The sequence below is a fragment of the Stenella coeruleoalba genome (assembly GCF_951394435.1).
Source record: "Stenella coeruleoalba genome assembly, chromosome: 2".
In the NCBI taxonomy this organism is placed as follows: Eukaryota; Metazoa; Chordata; class Mammalia; order Artiodactyla; family Delphinidae; genus Stenella; species Stenella coeruleoalba.
Window position 1 is genome coordinate 10,529,307 of NC_137147.1, and position 17,275 is coordinate 10,546,581.

Here is a 17,275-nt window from a genome sequence, read left to right on the forward strand (position 1 = left end):
AGGACACCTGCTTTATTTCAGGCCTGATCAATAAGAGGTGTTGCACAGAGGAGCTCATTACTTGTACCAAACAAAAGCATGTTCGTTAAATAGCAAGGTCTTCGGTTTCCATTTAATTACTATCTTAAACCACTCTGTACAATCTTGTGATTATCCTGGCGTGTCTTTGCTTCCAAGTTAAAACACTCAGTGTTCAGTAAATAATAATGCAAAAATGAAAAGCTACTTTGAAATTGCCTTATAAGCTGAGCCACCTGTTTCCAAATCTAAGCAAGTTTTGCTTATGGTGGTGTCATGTAATTATCTTTGCAGAAGCATTAGCTTTATATTTAATTTAAACAATACTGTTATCTGCCCCTTTTCCATCTGATCACTTTTGATGGGACAATTAGACGCCTAAGGGCTTTTCTTCAAGAAACATATGTACATGTTTTTCCAAAGAGATGTGAGAGGACTCCTACGGTTGGATTGTTAAAATGGATAATAATAATCAAAGACTAGCTTTTCAACTAAGCCTTAAGACAAAAAGAAAAGACAGGGTAAGATAAAGGTAACTTATGAAATTGCATGAGACCAATCTCAAAAAGACCTAACTGAAGGGAAAATGGAAATTTTCACATTTTAAATGAAGCTCAGGATCAGAAATTCTTATTTTTATTCTTTTTTTTTTTAAATCCCAGCACAATTGAGGCCCGAGTGATGCTCAAAACAAGGTAGAGGGACTCTGCCAAGTGTGTGCTCCCCTTTTCTCATCAATTTTAAAAGCAAAAATGCACTTAGGCCAACATCTGCCGTGTGCATTCACAGTATTTAGGGCTCTCCCTCTTCCCCTCGTCTCCCACGCCTAACTGCTTCTCTTTCTACCATCGTTTTTACAACACATTCTTGAAAGTCTCCTTACTTGAAATACTCTCCTTCTGAGAGTATCGGTACCATTCTGAAAAGTTTATTTTAAAACTACTCTTAGATGAAAAGCCAAACGTTGTATAGCATGATACATAGGTGGTAGTTACCAGGTTTGTTTTGGACAAATAAGCAGGTATTCAGAACCTCCACAATTTTCCCAGCAAGTATGGCATCATGTGTGTAGATAACATTCAGTCTGTAACAGGCTCGCCAGCGTCCCTTCAACCCTTAAGATACTTCATGATAAGTTAATCTATCAAGAACGTCAAAGGACAGTTACACTCTACCAAGCAGAATATGATCCCATGGTCCTCTAAACAATGGAAATCCTCCTTTCTCGAGAGACAGAAATGCATGTAAGAGTTGCAAAGAATCGGAAATGGCTAAGGGGATGAGTGAATGATGGTGGTTCAAATGTATAACCTTTTAAAATGTAAATGAAATGTTTTTCCTAGAGCAGATATATATGAACATAATATTTCTATGTGTAAAAACACATACAAATATAAGTACTAGGTATAGTTCTAGTCATACTGGCTCTCGGGGGAAAAGTGCATACTCAGGTAACATGATGCTTCTTACTGGACCATAAGTTAACAGGATCAAAAGTCATCTGCCAATTTTAAGATGGAAAGAATTGCCATGTCAGGGGCTCAAACACTTGAGCATCTCGAAGGGGTAAAACCCTTCGAGCTTTCAAATCCTAAATACATCACTCTGGTCCAGTTAGAGACATCGTATTCTTTACCTCGTCCACCTGTGATAGACACTTGCACACGGCCCTTCAACGTCAGAAGTACCCACCTGGCATCTGTTCGGGTGTCCCACCGAGAGCTGGAGCAGACTGCTCATGCCTGGTCAACCTCACAGCTTAAAAATCAACAACAACTCTATTTAAATAAGCATTAAAAACAACTTGAGCCTAGAAAACATACTCAGTGCTAACTGCACTGGATAGCAGGAGCAAGTTTAGTTTTCATATTTGTAATTAACATCACATACAAGATGTTTACGTCACAGAAGTTCTGTGGCTTTCTTTGAATCTAAAGAACATCCTTTAATGTTACTTCAATTCTTATTCTTCAAAATTGTCATGTGAATCAATTAACAAGAAATAACAATAAATAAACTTTATATCCCAAACTGATTAGTTAGGTTATAAAAGAGCTGGGAAATTCATATAGAAATTGTAATTTATTGAATCTAGCTACTGGTTTCTAGAATCTGATGCAGTTTCACTGGGCCTAGCAATGCTAAAGGTTATTCTTAAATGGCCATCTGTTATTATCTTTGCTCCCTGAAAAGCTGGGTCATTGATTGCTTAAAGAGCTTTCATTGACTCTTCCAAAGTTCAAAATACCACATTTCCGTAGCTTGTCATAAAATAGAGAGAAATGCAATAAAAAAAATAAAATCATATTTATGATTAAAAATGGTTATGTTACATATAGCTGACTTCTAAGAAATGTCAATGAAAAAACAAACATTTCAGCTTCTGACAGGATAAGAAAATATGTTTTATGGTGTTATTTTATTAACTACATGACATTATTTAAAAATTAAATCATTTAATAAATGTTACAAGTTAGTATTATATTTAATGTACTTATTCACTAATATGATGATCTAGTTATGAATTTTTAATTATTTGTCATTCATGAGCCATTGCTAATCATTACAGTTCATCTAGTCATTTGGTAATTTTTTGTTTTCTTTAAAACTGCAATATAAAAAAAGACCTTTAGAAAACAAGTATATATGGTCTTTTTTTAGTTGGCAATGATGTTTGTTTTTATTTATAAATTATCTGGTGAAGTTGGGCAGAAATTCAACTTATCAGCCTGTTTTTTCTTTTTTGAAAACACCATTATTATTGGTTTTCTAGGAGCTTGTTGGCTGGCTTTGTCATTCATGAAAAGAAAATGCATTCCAAAGTTCCACTCTACCCTCTTAGTTGCCATGGGTCTTGACAAAGTCTCATCCAGGAAGCTCTTAGGTTATAATGGTGGTAGTGGAAACTTTCATATTCTAGGACTTAGGAGCAAACGCTTCTCCTGCGTCTCATGCCATGCATCAACGGACTTAACTGCCTTCTACATTTCAAAACAATCTGCTGCTGGATCGGGGATTTGTTTCACCAGCAACTGGGAAAAGCCACCCAGGGCATTGAAACATCTGAGGGGATCCTCTAGGGAATATGAAGGCCAATGCAGCTGAAGGAGCTCAGTTTGCTAAATACACTACTATCTGTGAACATTCAACAAGACATGTCAGCCTCAGAAAGACATCAAACAGATTTAAGGGAAGGATGGAAGAAGATACTCAACGGATTTTGGAGGTTAGGGTCTCAGGGAGGGAGAGCGCCCTCTTGGACTCCGCGGGCCCTTTCACGCTGTCTCTGAGGGAACGCACACTCTTCTGGCGGTTCCTTGCAAAACGAGCCCTCTTGATCTTCCACAATGCTGCATCACTGAGATTAGCGACATTGGTCCTCACAGCAGTGATAGCTTTGCAAAAGGAATTAGAGGTGATCATTTTCCTTAACTCGCTATGTTATACAAGTAGTTTGAAACAATCCATCTGTGTATATTTTCAATATTAAAAGTCATCTTCCATGGATACATTTCTCATTCATCTATCTCCCTCTATGAGAAGCCTTATATTAAAAAATCATGGCTATTACCTATTTTGACTATCATTTATCATTTTTCTGTTTAGACCATAAGATTAAAGTATCTAATTTTGTTATCACGGGATAAATAGTTGAGTGACCAAAGTCTTTCCTCCATCTCTTTAGAGCTCCAGGTAACTGATTACTAAGCATGGAAGAGTAAATTTACAAAGTGCAAATATATCTCACAAAATTGCTCACGGACATTACAAACATGATGGTTGAATAATATTTAAGGAACACAGAGTCACAAATAGTTCTCATCGGTCCTCAAATAAATGAGATTTTTTTTTTTCATTTTTTTTTTTTGGCCGCGCGACATGGCATGTGGAATCTTAGTTCCCCGACCGGGGATTGAACCCATGCCCCCTGCATTGGAAGTGTGGAGTCTTAACCACTGGACCGCCAGGGAAGTGCCTAAATGAGAAAAAATTTGATGTCGGAATGCCAGAAAATAGTTAACCTGCAGATTACCACAGTAGATATTTAATAAACATTTGATGAACTGAGTACATGAAGTCAAGGTATCCTCCATAATGGGAAATTAAACTACATGCGGAGTATCTTCTGTTTATCCAGCAAGCACCAGAATAGGAACTGTGACTGTTTAAAGCAAGTTCTTTGTTTTGCTTACTTGTAGGAAAAGGAAATTCTTTGTTACAATCCAAATGTAGCTGAGCTTCCAAAGAAAGCGTTTCAAATCTGTTGACAAAGAACTCCCAACTCAAAGCAGGAATATCTTGCTTAAGAAAATGCAAGAGTAAAAGCTTGCTCAATATTGTGGGTCGATCTTTAACCACAGTATCAAACTGGAAGTCAAGACAAAGACACAGACCCTGGGGAAAAGGTTAAAAAAAAAAAAAAAGGCAAGTCAGATGTAAATACACCAAGAAAAGTCAGTGAAACAAGGCAGCCTCCTCAATCCATGCTTACAATGAAGAATAATTCAACTGAAATCTTCTTTGATTGCATTTTTGGTAGGGAAAAAAAAAAAACGCAGAAGAGGAGCTTCTCCTAATTGTTGAACATCTCTTGAATTTTGACTCAGAAATCTGAGCTAAATGTATATTATTGATTCTTCTGATGCATCGAATAATAACCACTTAATCCAAATACCCTCAGACCAGTGTTTCTTTCTTTAATGTCTGTAGTTTCTATTAAGAGAAGCGTACTTCCAAAACTACATTTTAGAATACACAAGAATATGGTCTTTAAATTCCCTTTCAATGCTAAATTCCATGATTCTAAAAGAAAGGAAAGTCATCTTGTCTTCTTGGAATGTGAGTGGAACATAGAATCTTAAGAAATCCAAGTTGGAATGGACTGAGCATCTATTTCTCTAGTATGTGAGTCTACCATTTCCCTTTTTTTAACTGAATAAAATTTTAAAACTAATTCATCCAATTATGCTATTAATTCATTCAACTCTCATCTAATGAGTGCCTCCTATGTTCCAAGCCCTGAGTGGGGGTTAGACATACAACTACCTTCTCTTATTAAGACCAACACAGAAGGACTATCCAGAAGACAACTGGGAATTTTTACATGGGGAGGTATGGGTCCACAAGCAGCAGAGCTCTACAATTTTTCAGATTCTGCATAGTTTGCCCTTTCTTCTTAGTCTTTTTTACAACAGAAGCTCTCACACTGGTTTGGGAGACCTTGTGTACACACACACATACACACACACACACACACACACACACACACACAATTAAGAACATGGACATTATTATGAGTCAGACCTGAGTTTGTGCTGCCACTTATTAGCCGTGTGACTCTGAAAAAGTTACTTAAACTTTCTAACCCTCAACTTCTCTATCTGTAAAATGGGAACACACACAATATTATTGTGAGGATTAAATGAAGTAATGCATGATGGGACACTTCTCATACATTGCCCCGGAAACACAATACCTGTTTGACAAATGTTAGTTCTTGCCATTATTATTACTTTTAATAATAACAATATAATAATAAATCAGGTGCCAATGTGGAAAAACAGTAGATCGGGACTTTAGAGGTTCTAGTCTTGGTTCTCCCATGAATTCACTCTGTGTTCTTTGAAAAGTCACATTATCTCTCTGAGACTTGGTTTTTTCAAGTATAAAATAAAGGTGCCAAATAAGATAAATAAACAACTCTCTCCAGGTCTCATATTTCATGTCTCTTTGATTTTACTTTGTGGTATTTCACTTCAGTAGTATATTTGCCATCTCTTGTTTTGCTTTGGTTTATATTATAATTCATCTGATTTCTCCTTGCATCTAGACTCAGTGACCAGGGCTTCTGCCCCAGGAGCCAGCTGAATGGTATAAAATAACCAACCTAATTTAAAAATCTGCCACACACACAAAATTATACAATAATTACATCTGTCAGAACCGATGGCAGCATAGGGACAAAGACTGGAAAGAATCAACAAATAAAAACAAGAGATCTGTTAATACAGTGTGGTTCTGGGATGCTTTTCTCGATGTAAAAATTTCCACTGTTACCATCATCATCAGTATTCTGTGTGTTTATGTGACAAATAACTCAATGAATTAGTAGAGTAGAGCAGAGCACCATCCGCAGAGCAGATAATGCACATCTGAGGGACGTCACCTGCAAGGCTGGCCTCTTTATGGTGTCAAGCAGGAGACCAGCCCTCGTAGCCACAGCTGGGTTGACGTCCTCCACAGCCGTCAGAAAGCAGCAGAAGGCGTGTGCCAGGGAGTACTTCAGCAGGTGGTTTTTGGTCACTGAATGAATATCCAGAAATCTACAAATTACAGCCACTTTTTCCACTGCAATGTCAAAGGCAGAGAACAAAAAAAATTGACATTTATTTAGACGGTCTGAGAAATGAGCCCACAGAGAAAAAGCTAACTCTGGGCCCCCCTACACTGATGTTAAATACCAAAAGGAAATTCTAATGCCACCTTTTTTTTAAAATTTATTTATTTACTTATTTTTATTTTTGGCTGTGTTGGGTCTTCGTTTCTGTGCGAGGGCTTTCTCTAGTTGCGGCAAGCGGGGGCCACTCTTCATCGCGGTGCGTGGGCCTCTCACTGTCGCGGCCTCTCTTGTTGTGGAGCACAGGCTCCAGACGCGCAGGCTCAGTAGTTGTGGCTCACAGGCCCAGTTGCTCCGCGGCATGTGGGATCTTCCCAGACCAGGGCTCAAACCCGTGTCCCCTGCACTGGCAGGCAGATTCTCAACCACTGCGCCACCAGGGAAGGCCTAATGCCACCTTCTTTAGTGTTCCATTTTATCTGTGCAGCAGAGACCGTTTCTACGCAGTGTAGTATTTTTACGTCAGGCAGCCTTGATTTAGTTCTGGGTTTTCTTTTCTTTTCTTTTCTTTTTAATGGTCTTTACCTTTGTTTAACTTTCAGCCACATTTCAAACTTTTCAAAATGCCTCCATGCTCATATCTTTGTCCATTCTATAGAGGTTCTGCAGACCACACAGGGATGTGGGACGTGCCCACCAGGGCTGGCTCTAAGTCCTTAATATGTCATGAAGTGATATGACAACCAGTCTTCCTGAGGCTACAGAAGCCACATATTTCTTCCATGAAACAGATGCACCATTATTCTGCACATCTATATTAAATTATTCCAGCCACTCTTTAAACATAGCTTTATAAAAAGTTATAATAAATAGTGAAGCAATATAGTTCCATGCAAAGACATTTCAGGACTTTACTTAAGCTGTTCCAGCAGCCTAGATAGAATATTCTTTCTATTCCTTTCTGCTTATTGACATTCTACCATCCTTAAAGAGTCTGCTGCTGAAATTCTACTATTCTGTAAGGTCACTCTGACTTCCCAGAGTGGCCTTTCCATCCCACGAACTCCTGCAAAAATACTATTCATTTACCTATGGCATTTGTGTGTTCATATATAGCTATATGACATATCTTCTGTTGTCTGAATTATATCTATACCGTTATCTTCTGTTGTCTTGAATTATATTTATACTGTTATAGTTTCTTAACCTCTTACATGTTTATATTTGATCTCATCAATTAAATTAGGAGCTTCTTGAGGGCAAGAATCTGCTCTTACACTCTTTGTATTGCTCCCATGATAACTAGTACATACAGTATTTATTCAATAAATTCACTGATTCACTTATTTTTAATTAACCATAATGGAAAAGAATATGAAAAATATGTATAGGGTTTCCCTGGTGGTGCAGTGGTTGACAGCCCACCTGCCGATGCAGGGGACACGGGTTCGTGCCCCAGTCCAGGAAGATCCCACATGCCGCAAAGCAGCTGGGCCCGTGAGCCACGGCCGCTAAGCCTGCGCGTCCGGAGCCTGTGCTCTGCAATGGGAGAGGCCACAACAGGGAGAGGCCTGCGTACTGCAAAACACAAAAAAAAAACAAAAAAAAAACTTCCCTCTTAGAACTGCTTTTGCTGCATCCCATAGATTTTGGGTCGTCGTGTTTTCATTGTCATTTGTTTCTAGGTATTTTTTGATTTCCTCTTTGATTTCTTCAGTGATCTCTTGGTTATTAAGTAGTGTATTGTTTAGCCTCCATGTGTTTGTATTTTTTACAGATTTTTTTCCGTAATTGATATCTAGTCTCATAGCATTGTGGTCAAAAAAGATACTTGATGTGATTTCAGTTTTCTTAAATTTACCAAGGCTTGATTTGTGACCCAAGATATGATCTATCCTGGAGAATGTTCCATGAGTACTTGAGAAGAAAGTGTATTCTGTTGTTTTTGGATGGATGTCCTATAAATATCAATTAAGTCCACCCTGTTTAATGTATCATTTAAAGCTTGTGTTTCCTTATTTAGTTTCATCTTGGATGATCTGTCCACTGGTGAAAACGGGGTGTTAAAGTCCCCTACTATGATTGTGTTACTGTCAATTTCCCCTTTTATGGCTGTTAGCATTTGCCTTATGTATTGAGACGCTCCTATGTTGGGTGCATAAATATTTACAATTGTTATATCTTCTTCTTGGATTGATCCTTTGATCATTACGTAGTGTCTTTCTTTGTCTCTTGTAATTGTCTTTATTTTAAAGTCTATTTTGCCTGATATGAGAATTGCTACTCCAGCTTTCTTTTGATTTGCATTTGCATGGAATATCTTTTTCCATCCCCTCACTTTCAGTCTGTATGTGTCCCTAGGTCTGAAGTGGGTCTCTTGTAGACAGCATATATACAGCTCTTGTTTTTGTATCCATTCAGCCAGTCTATATCTTTTGGTTGGAGCATTTAATCCATTTACATTTAAGGTAGTTTTCGATATGTATGTTCTTATTACCATTTTCTTAATCGTTTTGGGTTTGTTATTGTAGGTCTTTTCCTTCTCTTGTGTTTCGTGCCCAGAGAAGTTCCTTTAGCATTTGTTGTAGAGCTGGTTTGGTGGTGCTGTATTCTCTTAGCTTTTGCTTGTCTGTAAAGCTTTTAAGTTCTCTGTCGAATCTGAATGAGATCCTTGCTGGGTAGAGTAATCTTGGTTGTAGGTTTTTCCCTTTCATTAGTTTAAATATGTCCTGCCAGTCCCTTCTGGCTTGCAGAGTTTCTGCTAAAAGATCAGCTGTTAACATTATGGGGATTCCTTGTATGTTATTTGTTGCTTTTCCCTTGCTGCTTTTAATATTTTTTCTTTGTATTTAATTTTTGATAGTTTGATTAATATGTGTCTTGGCGTGTTTCTCCTTGGATTTATCCTGTATGGGACTCTCTGTGCTTCCTGGACTTGATTAACTATTCCTTTCCCATATTAGGGAAGTTTTCAACTATAATCTCTTCAAATATTTTCTCCATCCCTTTCTTTTTCTCTTCTTCTTCTGGGACCCCTATATAATTCGAATGTTGGTGTGTTTAATGTTGTCCCAGAGGTCTCTAAGACTGTCCTCAATTCTTTTCATTCTTTTTTCTTTATTCTGCTCTGTAGTAGTTATTTCCACTATTTTATCTTCCAGGTCACTTATCTGTTCTTCTGTCTCAGTTATTCTGCAATTGATTCCTTCTAGAGAGTTTTTAATGTCATTTATTGTGTTGTTCATCATTGTTTGGGAGGTGGCATTTAAATGGAACCTTGAATAGAAGAGGATTTCAGATGGAGAGCACAGAATGGCCAACACATGGATGAAGGGAAGCAGGAAGCAATGGAGAAATAGCAATGGTATATGTAGAAAGAAGAGTGGGAAATGAGGCTGCAAACACTTGCAGTTAGACCATGGAAAACTTTGAACGCCAGTTTAAGGAGTCTGAACTTTATTCTCTGGGCGCCGAAAACCCATTAAAATTTTTTGAGTAGAAAAGCAACATAATCGGAGCTGTGATTCAGAAGATTAATTTGGCAATAATCTAATCCTTAAATTGTAATGAAAGAGCATAGTTAAATATTTACCTGCCTTATTTGTATTCAAATGCCTATAAAATGTGGCCAATACTATGTAGACTTTTGCTAGAAGGTTTTACTCTAATTTCATACAACATTATGTGCTATCACATAAATAAACCAGCCCCTGGGATTCATGGGGCATTAAAAGCAGGAACTCTTTGAAGTGGTCAGTTATTAGGGAACTGAACTCAAAGTAGAGTAGTTAACTCACCTGATGGAAGTTCCATTTCTCTGCTAAATTTTTGAGACACTAAAATATATGAAACCATTCTGATAAGGCACAGGTTGGTATGCCAACCCTGCTTGCTGCCCCCTGAGAACGGGAGTACCAGCAGATTAGGGTGACAGTGAGACCAGCAGATGCAAGACTAAGAGAACACATCCCAATTCCTTCCTTACCATGTTCCTCTGGGAACTTGCCATTCTAAGCAGTAGGAATTATACCCATCACTTCACCAGATTTGGTCACTGATGCTCCAATGGCAAGAGTACAACAGCAGAGCTTCTCAAACTTCACTGAATTACCTGGAGAACTTGTTAGGAAATATAGACTTCTGGTCTCACCTCCTGAGATTCTGATTCAGGAGGTCTAGGATGAGGCCCCAAAATATGCATTTTTAACGAACATTCCCAGGTACTCAAATGCAAGTAACCTATTAGGTGACTACATAATTTATTATTCAAGCCAGGACCCATTTGAGAGTAAACAAGGGTGCAATTAATAAATACACCTGGACAACAGGCATAAACTAGGACTATCCCAGACAAAACTAGACATGGTCAACCTACCTAAGGACCACTCTGAAAAATTCTATTATCAAGGGCTCAACTAAGGAGAGCCATCAAAGAACACTAGCAAGCAGGACAATGCCTTCTAAAAAGAAGGGAGGGGAAGGGAGGGCCAAAAAGAGATGTCATGACTGGACATCTGGTTTACCTTGTGACCCAGAGAGAATTTTTAAGCTAATACAGAGGTACCTGCTTCAAACCTCATCTTCCAGTCTTTGCTGTTGAAATTGCCATTAATGATTGTCCAAAAGATGTCAGCACCATGAGGAAGTGACAAAGCATGAAGAAGGAGAGGAACTGCCAATGAAGATAGCTGGGAGAATTCAGATTTGACGACTCTCCACAGGCTGGGGAATCAAGAGGAAGCAAAGTGGTTACAGTTATGACAATCTTTCTAGGAAAAGAATCTTATTATCTTAGTTTGTGGGAAGTATAGTTAACAGAGGGCTGGTAGGAATGCTTTTGGTGAAATTCCACTCATTCACAAGAGTATAACCCTTGGAAAACCGTTCCTATGCTCTTTTCCTATGTTAATTTTTTTAAAGAAATTACTTTTATGTAATAACATAGGAGAACACTACCAGTTAACAGTGCATTTTTAACATAAAAGTTAAAAATTGTATATTATAAATGAAGGTACATAATTGAACAATGACTGTTAAATAATAACTGATATCAGTTATGTTAAGATGATGGGGTGATAAGTGATTTTTTAAATTTTTTCCTCTTATTCTAGCAAAGAACAACTCTTTCTCTACTAAGAACAGCCTCTCCACCAACTGGCAGGGCTGTCAATCAAGTTCCCCCACCTTCTCTTTCCTAATAATGAACACAAAACCCAGGGTGATCAATGTCATGAAGAGTGATTAGTCCAGGGGTGGGCATGTGACCCAAGCATGAGAGCGCTAGCATCCTTTTTCCAGGTTTTGATATGCACTCTGAAATCTCAAGAATGAAGTGTAATGTCAATCTAGGGCTGCTAGCAACCCTCTCTCTTTCCCACCTCACAGGAACAGCCTGAGGAGAAGAAGCCAGCACAGAGAGAACTAGGCTAAGTGATGGGGAGGGAGAAAGGGGCGGGGAAAGAGAGAGAGAAAAAAAACAGAAGAAGAGAGAGGTATCCCTGGTAACATCTTATGAGTACCTACCATTCTTAAAACCAGACTACTACTGGTCAAAAACATACCTTAGCAAGTTTAAGCTAAGTCCCTATCATTGCATGCCAGAATAGTGCTGACTATATATTTCTAGTAATAATGTTTTCAAAATTTTTATTCATTTAAAGTATGCCTTTTATTTCTTTTTGTTTTGTTTCATTTTGTTTTGTTTTCTATTTGGCTCCAGAGTTAATATCAGAATCAAAACTATGTTTGACTTTAAAAACTTATAATGCAGCACTAAGAGAAAGAAGAAGTGACACATTATCTCCATTTTACAGAGAACATATTGAGGTACATGTCACTAGAGAGCCTTGTTTTTGAGAAGACGTACTAAAGCTATGGAATGAAAAGGAGTAACTTTCAAACACGGTGTGCTTCATCTTAATAGTAGAAATCAGACAAATATAGATCTAATCCCAACCCTGCCATTAACTGGCTGTGTAACCAAGCATAAATTTCTTAACTTCTCTGAACTTTTGTTTCCTCCCAATGCTGGTTGTATTAAATGAAATGATATATAGTACTTATCACATAGTAGGTACTCAAAAAGCTTGAGCTACTGTTATTGTGTGATGAAGGATGATGATGCTTCCAGAGCACAACAGTAGGCCTTATATAAGAAGAATGTCCAAACAATTGCCCTCATGGAGCCTGCAATTTAGTTGAAGGAGGCAAAGCATATATATATATATATATATATATATATATATATATATATATATATATACAGCACTAGTAGAAAACCGTCTCAGTGACAAAAAATTCTGGATTTGGCCAGTAACATGTAGCTCTCCCAGTTCTCTAAGGCAGTCTTGTTTGAAAAATGGAAGAGTGTCCCTTCCCCAAATCCCTACATTGTCCACCATGGCTTTTGTGTCAGGGTGGTACTTTGGGGGAAAAACCTGGGATACAAAGCCCAAAGGCTGAGGCAGAGATCCCACGGCATCAGCAATCCAAATGGCCTGGGTTCATATTTGGTAGAGATCGCTTTAATAACAACAAAAGTCAGCCCACCTAGAGTACACAATATTCTTAAGCCATCTAACAACTGAAAGGCATAAAATAATCCTTATTTTGCCTTTTCTACTTCTAAAGTACCTAGCAAAGACAATTACTATTCTTCATATTGACATACTCAAAAATTAGACTACATAAAAGTAAGAAAAGTAGTTCCCATAGGTAATTAGCCTGTGCTGGCTAAGAGAAATAACCCAATGAGTTGGTACGTCTTATTCTAAAATTGATTTTCACAGATAAAAGCCTAAAATATGAACAAACAAGAAACTACTAGAAAGACATACCTTGCAATCAACATATGATCCTGAATATAGGCTAAAAATTGAGGATGATCTTTTCTAGCGCTGTATAAACACTCTCCGTGTAGACAGAGGATCTTCAGGCAATTGAGCATATTAAAAAGAATGTCTGGCTCTTCAAACTTGGCCATTTCCTAGGCAAAGAACCACAAGTTTACTGAGTTATCTAAAACGGCAATGCTACTAAATATAATATTCAAATATTTCAAAAAATATACCTGGAAAATGGTGTATATTAGTCTCAGCGTTACTGGAAGCTGCTGGTAGCAAAACTTTCTTTCAGTATCATTCTTTATTGCTGGATAGAAATAATTACACAAAGGTTAGCATCACTCCTTCCCCTCACCGCTCATGAATTGATCAAGACCATAAAACAAAGAGGAGTAAACATAGAAAGAGAATATATTAAGAAGTGTTCATGTAATGTGTTTATTTGTTCTCCAAGGTAGCATATATCCTTTCCACGATGCAAGTGCGGGAAACCTTCTAGATTTAGGATCCTCAGCTTCCACCTTCCACTGTGTATTCAGATGTCTTTGATTCCCTGAGGCAACCCCAGCCCAGCCCTAGGCTCCTGTGGACAGCTATTTCTGCTGATACCTGGAAGGGGCTTAGGGCCTGCCGAGGTTTGCCCTTCTAACTGAAAGGGAGATAAGCAGGTATTAAAGAGAGATATGCAACTTACATTAGCACCTAAGGAGGGATTTACCCCAGGACTCAAGCGTACACTCTTCACACATGCACAGGACCCCCATGTGCAAAAAGGGAGGCTTTTAAAGAAGTTGAGCATATTCAAATCAGAGCTACTCATGGTTTTATCTTCCTGTGAGGAGCTCCAAAAAGACCTTTGGGACTTCCCCGGTGACAAAGTGGTTAAGAATCCACCTGCCGATGCAGGGGACACGGGTTTGATCCCTGGACCGGGAAGATCTCACATGCCGCGGAGCAACTGAGCCCGTGAGCCACCACTACTGAGCTTACGTGCCACAGCTACTGAGCCCACGTGCTGCAACTACTGAAGCCCAAGCACCTAGAGCCCGTGCTCCACAACAAGAGAAGCCACCGCAATGAGAAGCCCGTGCATCACAACGAAGAGTAGCCCCTGCTCGCCGCAACTAGAGAAAGCCTGTGCGCAGCAACAAAGACCCAACGCAGCCAAAAATAAATAAATAAATTTATTTATTTATTTATTTAAAATAAGTAAATAAATAAATAAAAAGACCTTTGCCTCTATAGTGGGTAGTGGTGGTATATTTTACATGAGGCATGCTAGAGAAAAGAATTCAAAAGTTAACCAGATATAGAAACTAACGTAAAATGTTTTCAAATCACCTTTCTAAGTTTTGGCCATTCCTAGGATCATAGGCAGTGAGAGTCAAACCCTCTTGGTGTATATACTAGTGTATTGGGGATCTTCCACCCCAATGTATTTTAAATACTTGTTATCAGCACTAAACTCCATTCGGTCTAGCATGAAAGAAACTTTTAACATTTTTAGTGGAGGACATCTCTGACTGCTATAAGGAATAGGCACCAGGCCACAAAATGCAGAAACAGGAAATACTCTAGAATGAGAGAGGGAAACCGCTGAACACGTGTCAGTAGAGCACCCATCTGTTCTCTGACAGAGGAGCTCAAGACCAACACCTGGAGACCCACAGAGCAGAAGCAGGGTCAGCATGCGTAGCAGCCAGGACGGCCGGCCTTGGCAGAAAATTCCTCTTCCCTGAGGACACAAGTGATAACTGTGTCCTGTAAGACAGCAGAAAGTAAAAGAAGGAAAACAGACCAGAGGCTGTGACCAGAGCCTGAAGTAGTGTTTGGGGGAGATGAATAGAGCAAGTGTTTAAATAAGTGGAGTTTACAACAATTAAGCAAAGGAAAGAGTAATTTATAAAAACAAATTGCTTCATTTTAACCATTGTTCAAATAAAATGTTACATATAAATTAAAATGGTAGTGAACTGATTTGTGTGCTATGTCAGGTTTAAAAATATATATTTACATCTAAAGAGTACAGGTTATTGGATCGTAAGTGAAATCGTTGCTTCCCTTAGGCATCAATGCCTGATAGAAACATGGCCCTGGGATCTAGTCTCAACCCTGCCACTAACTAGTTGTACAATATTTGGGTTTCCAATTCCCAGTCCCCCGCCCCCAAGTATGCCCAGAATCAGGGGTGAGCAGGTGGAACTCATTTCATTTTGTGTTTCAGCTCCTCAGATGACCCTGATGCTCTATTACAGTTTTGAAATCATGTTAAGCATAAAGCATAAATCAGGGCTTCCCTGGTGGTGCAGTGGTTGAGAGTCCGCCTGCCGATGCAGGGGACACAGGTTCGTGCCCTGGTCCAGGAAGATCCCACATGCCACAAAGCGGCTAGGCCCATGAGCCATGGCCACTGAGCCTGTGCGTCCGGAGCCTGTGCTCCACAATGGGAGAGGCCACAACAGTGAGAGGCCCACGTACCGCAAAAAAAAAAAAAAAAAGCATAAATCAGGAATGAATAACTTGTGCTATATGACCATGGGCAAGTTGCTTAACCCATCTTGGATGTACTTTCCTCATCTACAAAGTGAGAAGGCTGACCTAGATCCACAGGTTTCAAATTCCTTGCTATGGAATCCTTTGTTGAAAGAAAATCTTAGAACGCCAACATAGGAAATAGCGCAAGTCAAAACACTCTGGTTGAAGCAGGGTGGGGAGCCTGGGTCTTTATCATTTGCCCACATGTTCTCACCAATTGCCACCCCAATTAAGGAAGGTCAAAAGGAAACAACACAGAGATTTACAACTCCAAGTACACACTCAAAACCAATGAAGTAGGTTATCTCAGGTGTTCCCTCATCTACGTTTCAATGGTTCTAAATAGTGTGAGGCAACATATACATCCTCAACTAACTAGTTACACAATCATGCTGAAGCAGTTAGTTTCAACCAAGCATTTTGTACTAATGATGTACTTATCTTGGTCTGATAAGACACCCCGTGACTTGCAATGAGCCCCACAAAACAGTCACTTAATAATGTTTGCTGTCCACTGAAGAAATGATGGAAAGCTTCCCAAACTTTGGTTCTGGGGAGTAGGCTCCCCAGGGGTCAGGTATTCTAACAATTCAGGATAGTGGAAGCAAGAAGATAAAAATTCCGAGAGTGTCACAGTGCAGATCCAGAAACCAGGCTTTCTCAGAGGCACGTGGAGTCCCATCCTAAATTCCTGAAACTCCTTCAGAGTTTAAGGAGCTGGAGATGATTCCAGGCCTGCCTGCCATCTTGCTGGTCCCAATTCACCTACATAGAGCCTTTAAGCAAAGTAGAAAGAGGTCACCTCTCTTCCCAGCTCTCAGCAGAGCCAACTAGCCTTAGAGTACGACTTGTACAGCTACTCACGGTGAGCCCATCCAGGGTCACAGCCAAGCCCCTGGGGCTCAGAAGCTGCACGAGCTCAACTTTGGTCACCTCTATGTGCTTTGGCCAAATGCCCTGAGTGGCTTTCAAGAGTGTTGGCAGCCTCCACTTGGGCCCTTCAGCCTTGATTCACAGCTACTTCTCCACAGAGAACATGATCCACTATATGTAGAGGTAATGCTCTCACGGACAGGGTAGGTTTTTATCGATAGCAAGAAATATGCTCAGTGACCTCTCTTCTATGGGAAACACAACCTGGATCTGTTCACTTCATAATCCTGAGAGAAATGGTTCATGTGCACAAGTCTGTACTGAGGAACCCAAGTCTGAGCTTGCCCAAGCCGATGGTGATCTAAGAAATCCGGGTTCTGAGCGTTAGACCTGTGTAAACTGGGATGTGCACACCTCTCTCCCCATCAGCCAGAGTCCACCTACCAGCACGTTCCATGGGCTCGGTGCGATTGCCTGGGTTCTCCTCATGCTTAGTTGCTGGGTTCTCCTCGTCCTCACCTTCCGGGCCTATAATAAACTCTGGTCTGGAAGAAAGGAGGCTATCCTCAAGGCTGTCTGTGGGCTCCTGAAACAGATATGACAAGCAGCCAGATGAGCAGCCCTTTGGGGATGTAAAGAACGGTTCCACTTAGTTCCACAAAGATGGATG

At 39.5% G+C, this 17,275-nt stretch overlaps 1 protein-coding gene across 5 annotated transcripts in view; it reads right to left on the reverse strand.

Moving 5' to 3' along the window:
- Positions 1-17,275, reverse strand: part of UNC79 (unc-79 homolog, NALCN channel complex subunit) — a 279,675-nt gene that overhangs the window by 89,550 nt on the left and 172,850 nt on the right. For all 5 annotated transcript variants that reach the window (XM_079914612.1, XM_079914610.1, XM_079914611.1 and 2 more), the window contains 8 exons: positions 17,050-17,191; positions 13,425-13,504; positions 13,192-13,340; positions 10,920-11,077; positions 6,185-6,366; positions 4,212-4,413; positions 3,234-3,413; positions 1,711-1,776 (listed from right to left, as the gene is read on the reverse strand). In XM_079914612.1, the coding sequence (XP_079770738.1) occupies positions 1,711-1,776; positions 3,234-3,413; positions 4,212-4,413; positions 6,185-6,366; positions 10,920-11,077; positions 13,192-13,340; positions 13,425-13,504; positions 17,050-17,191 (1,159 nt within the window). The remainder of the gene's footprint in view (positions 1-1,710; positions 1,777-3,233; positions 3,414-4,211; positions 4,414-6,184; positions 6,367-10,919; positions 11,078-13,191; positions 13,341-13,424; positions 13,505-17,049; positions 17,192-17,275) is intronic.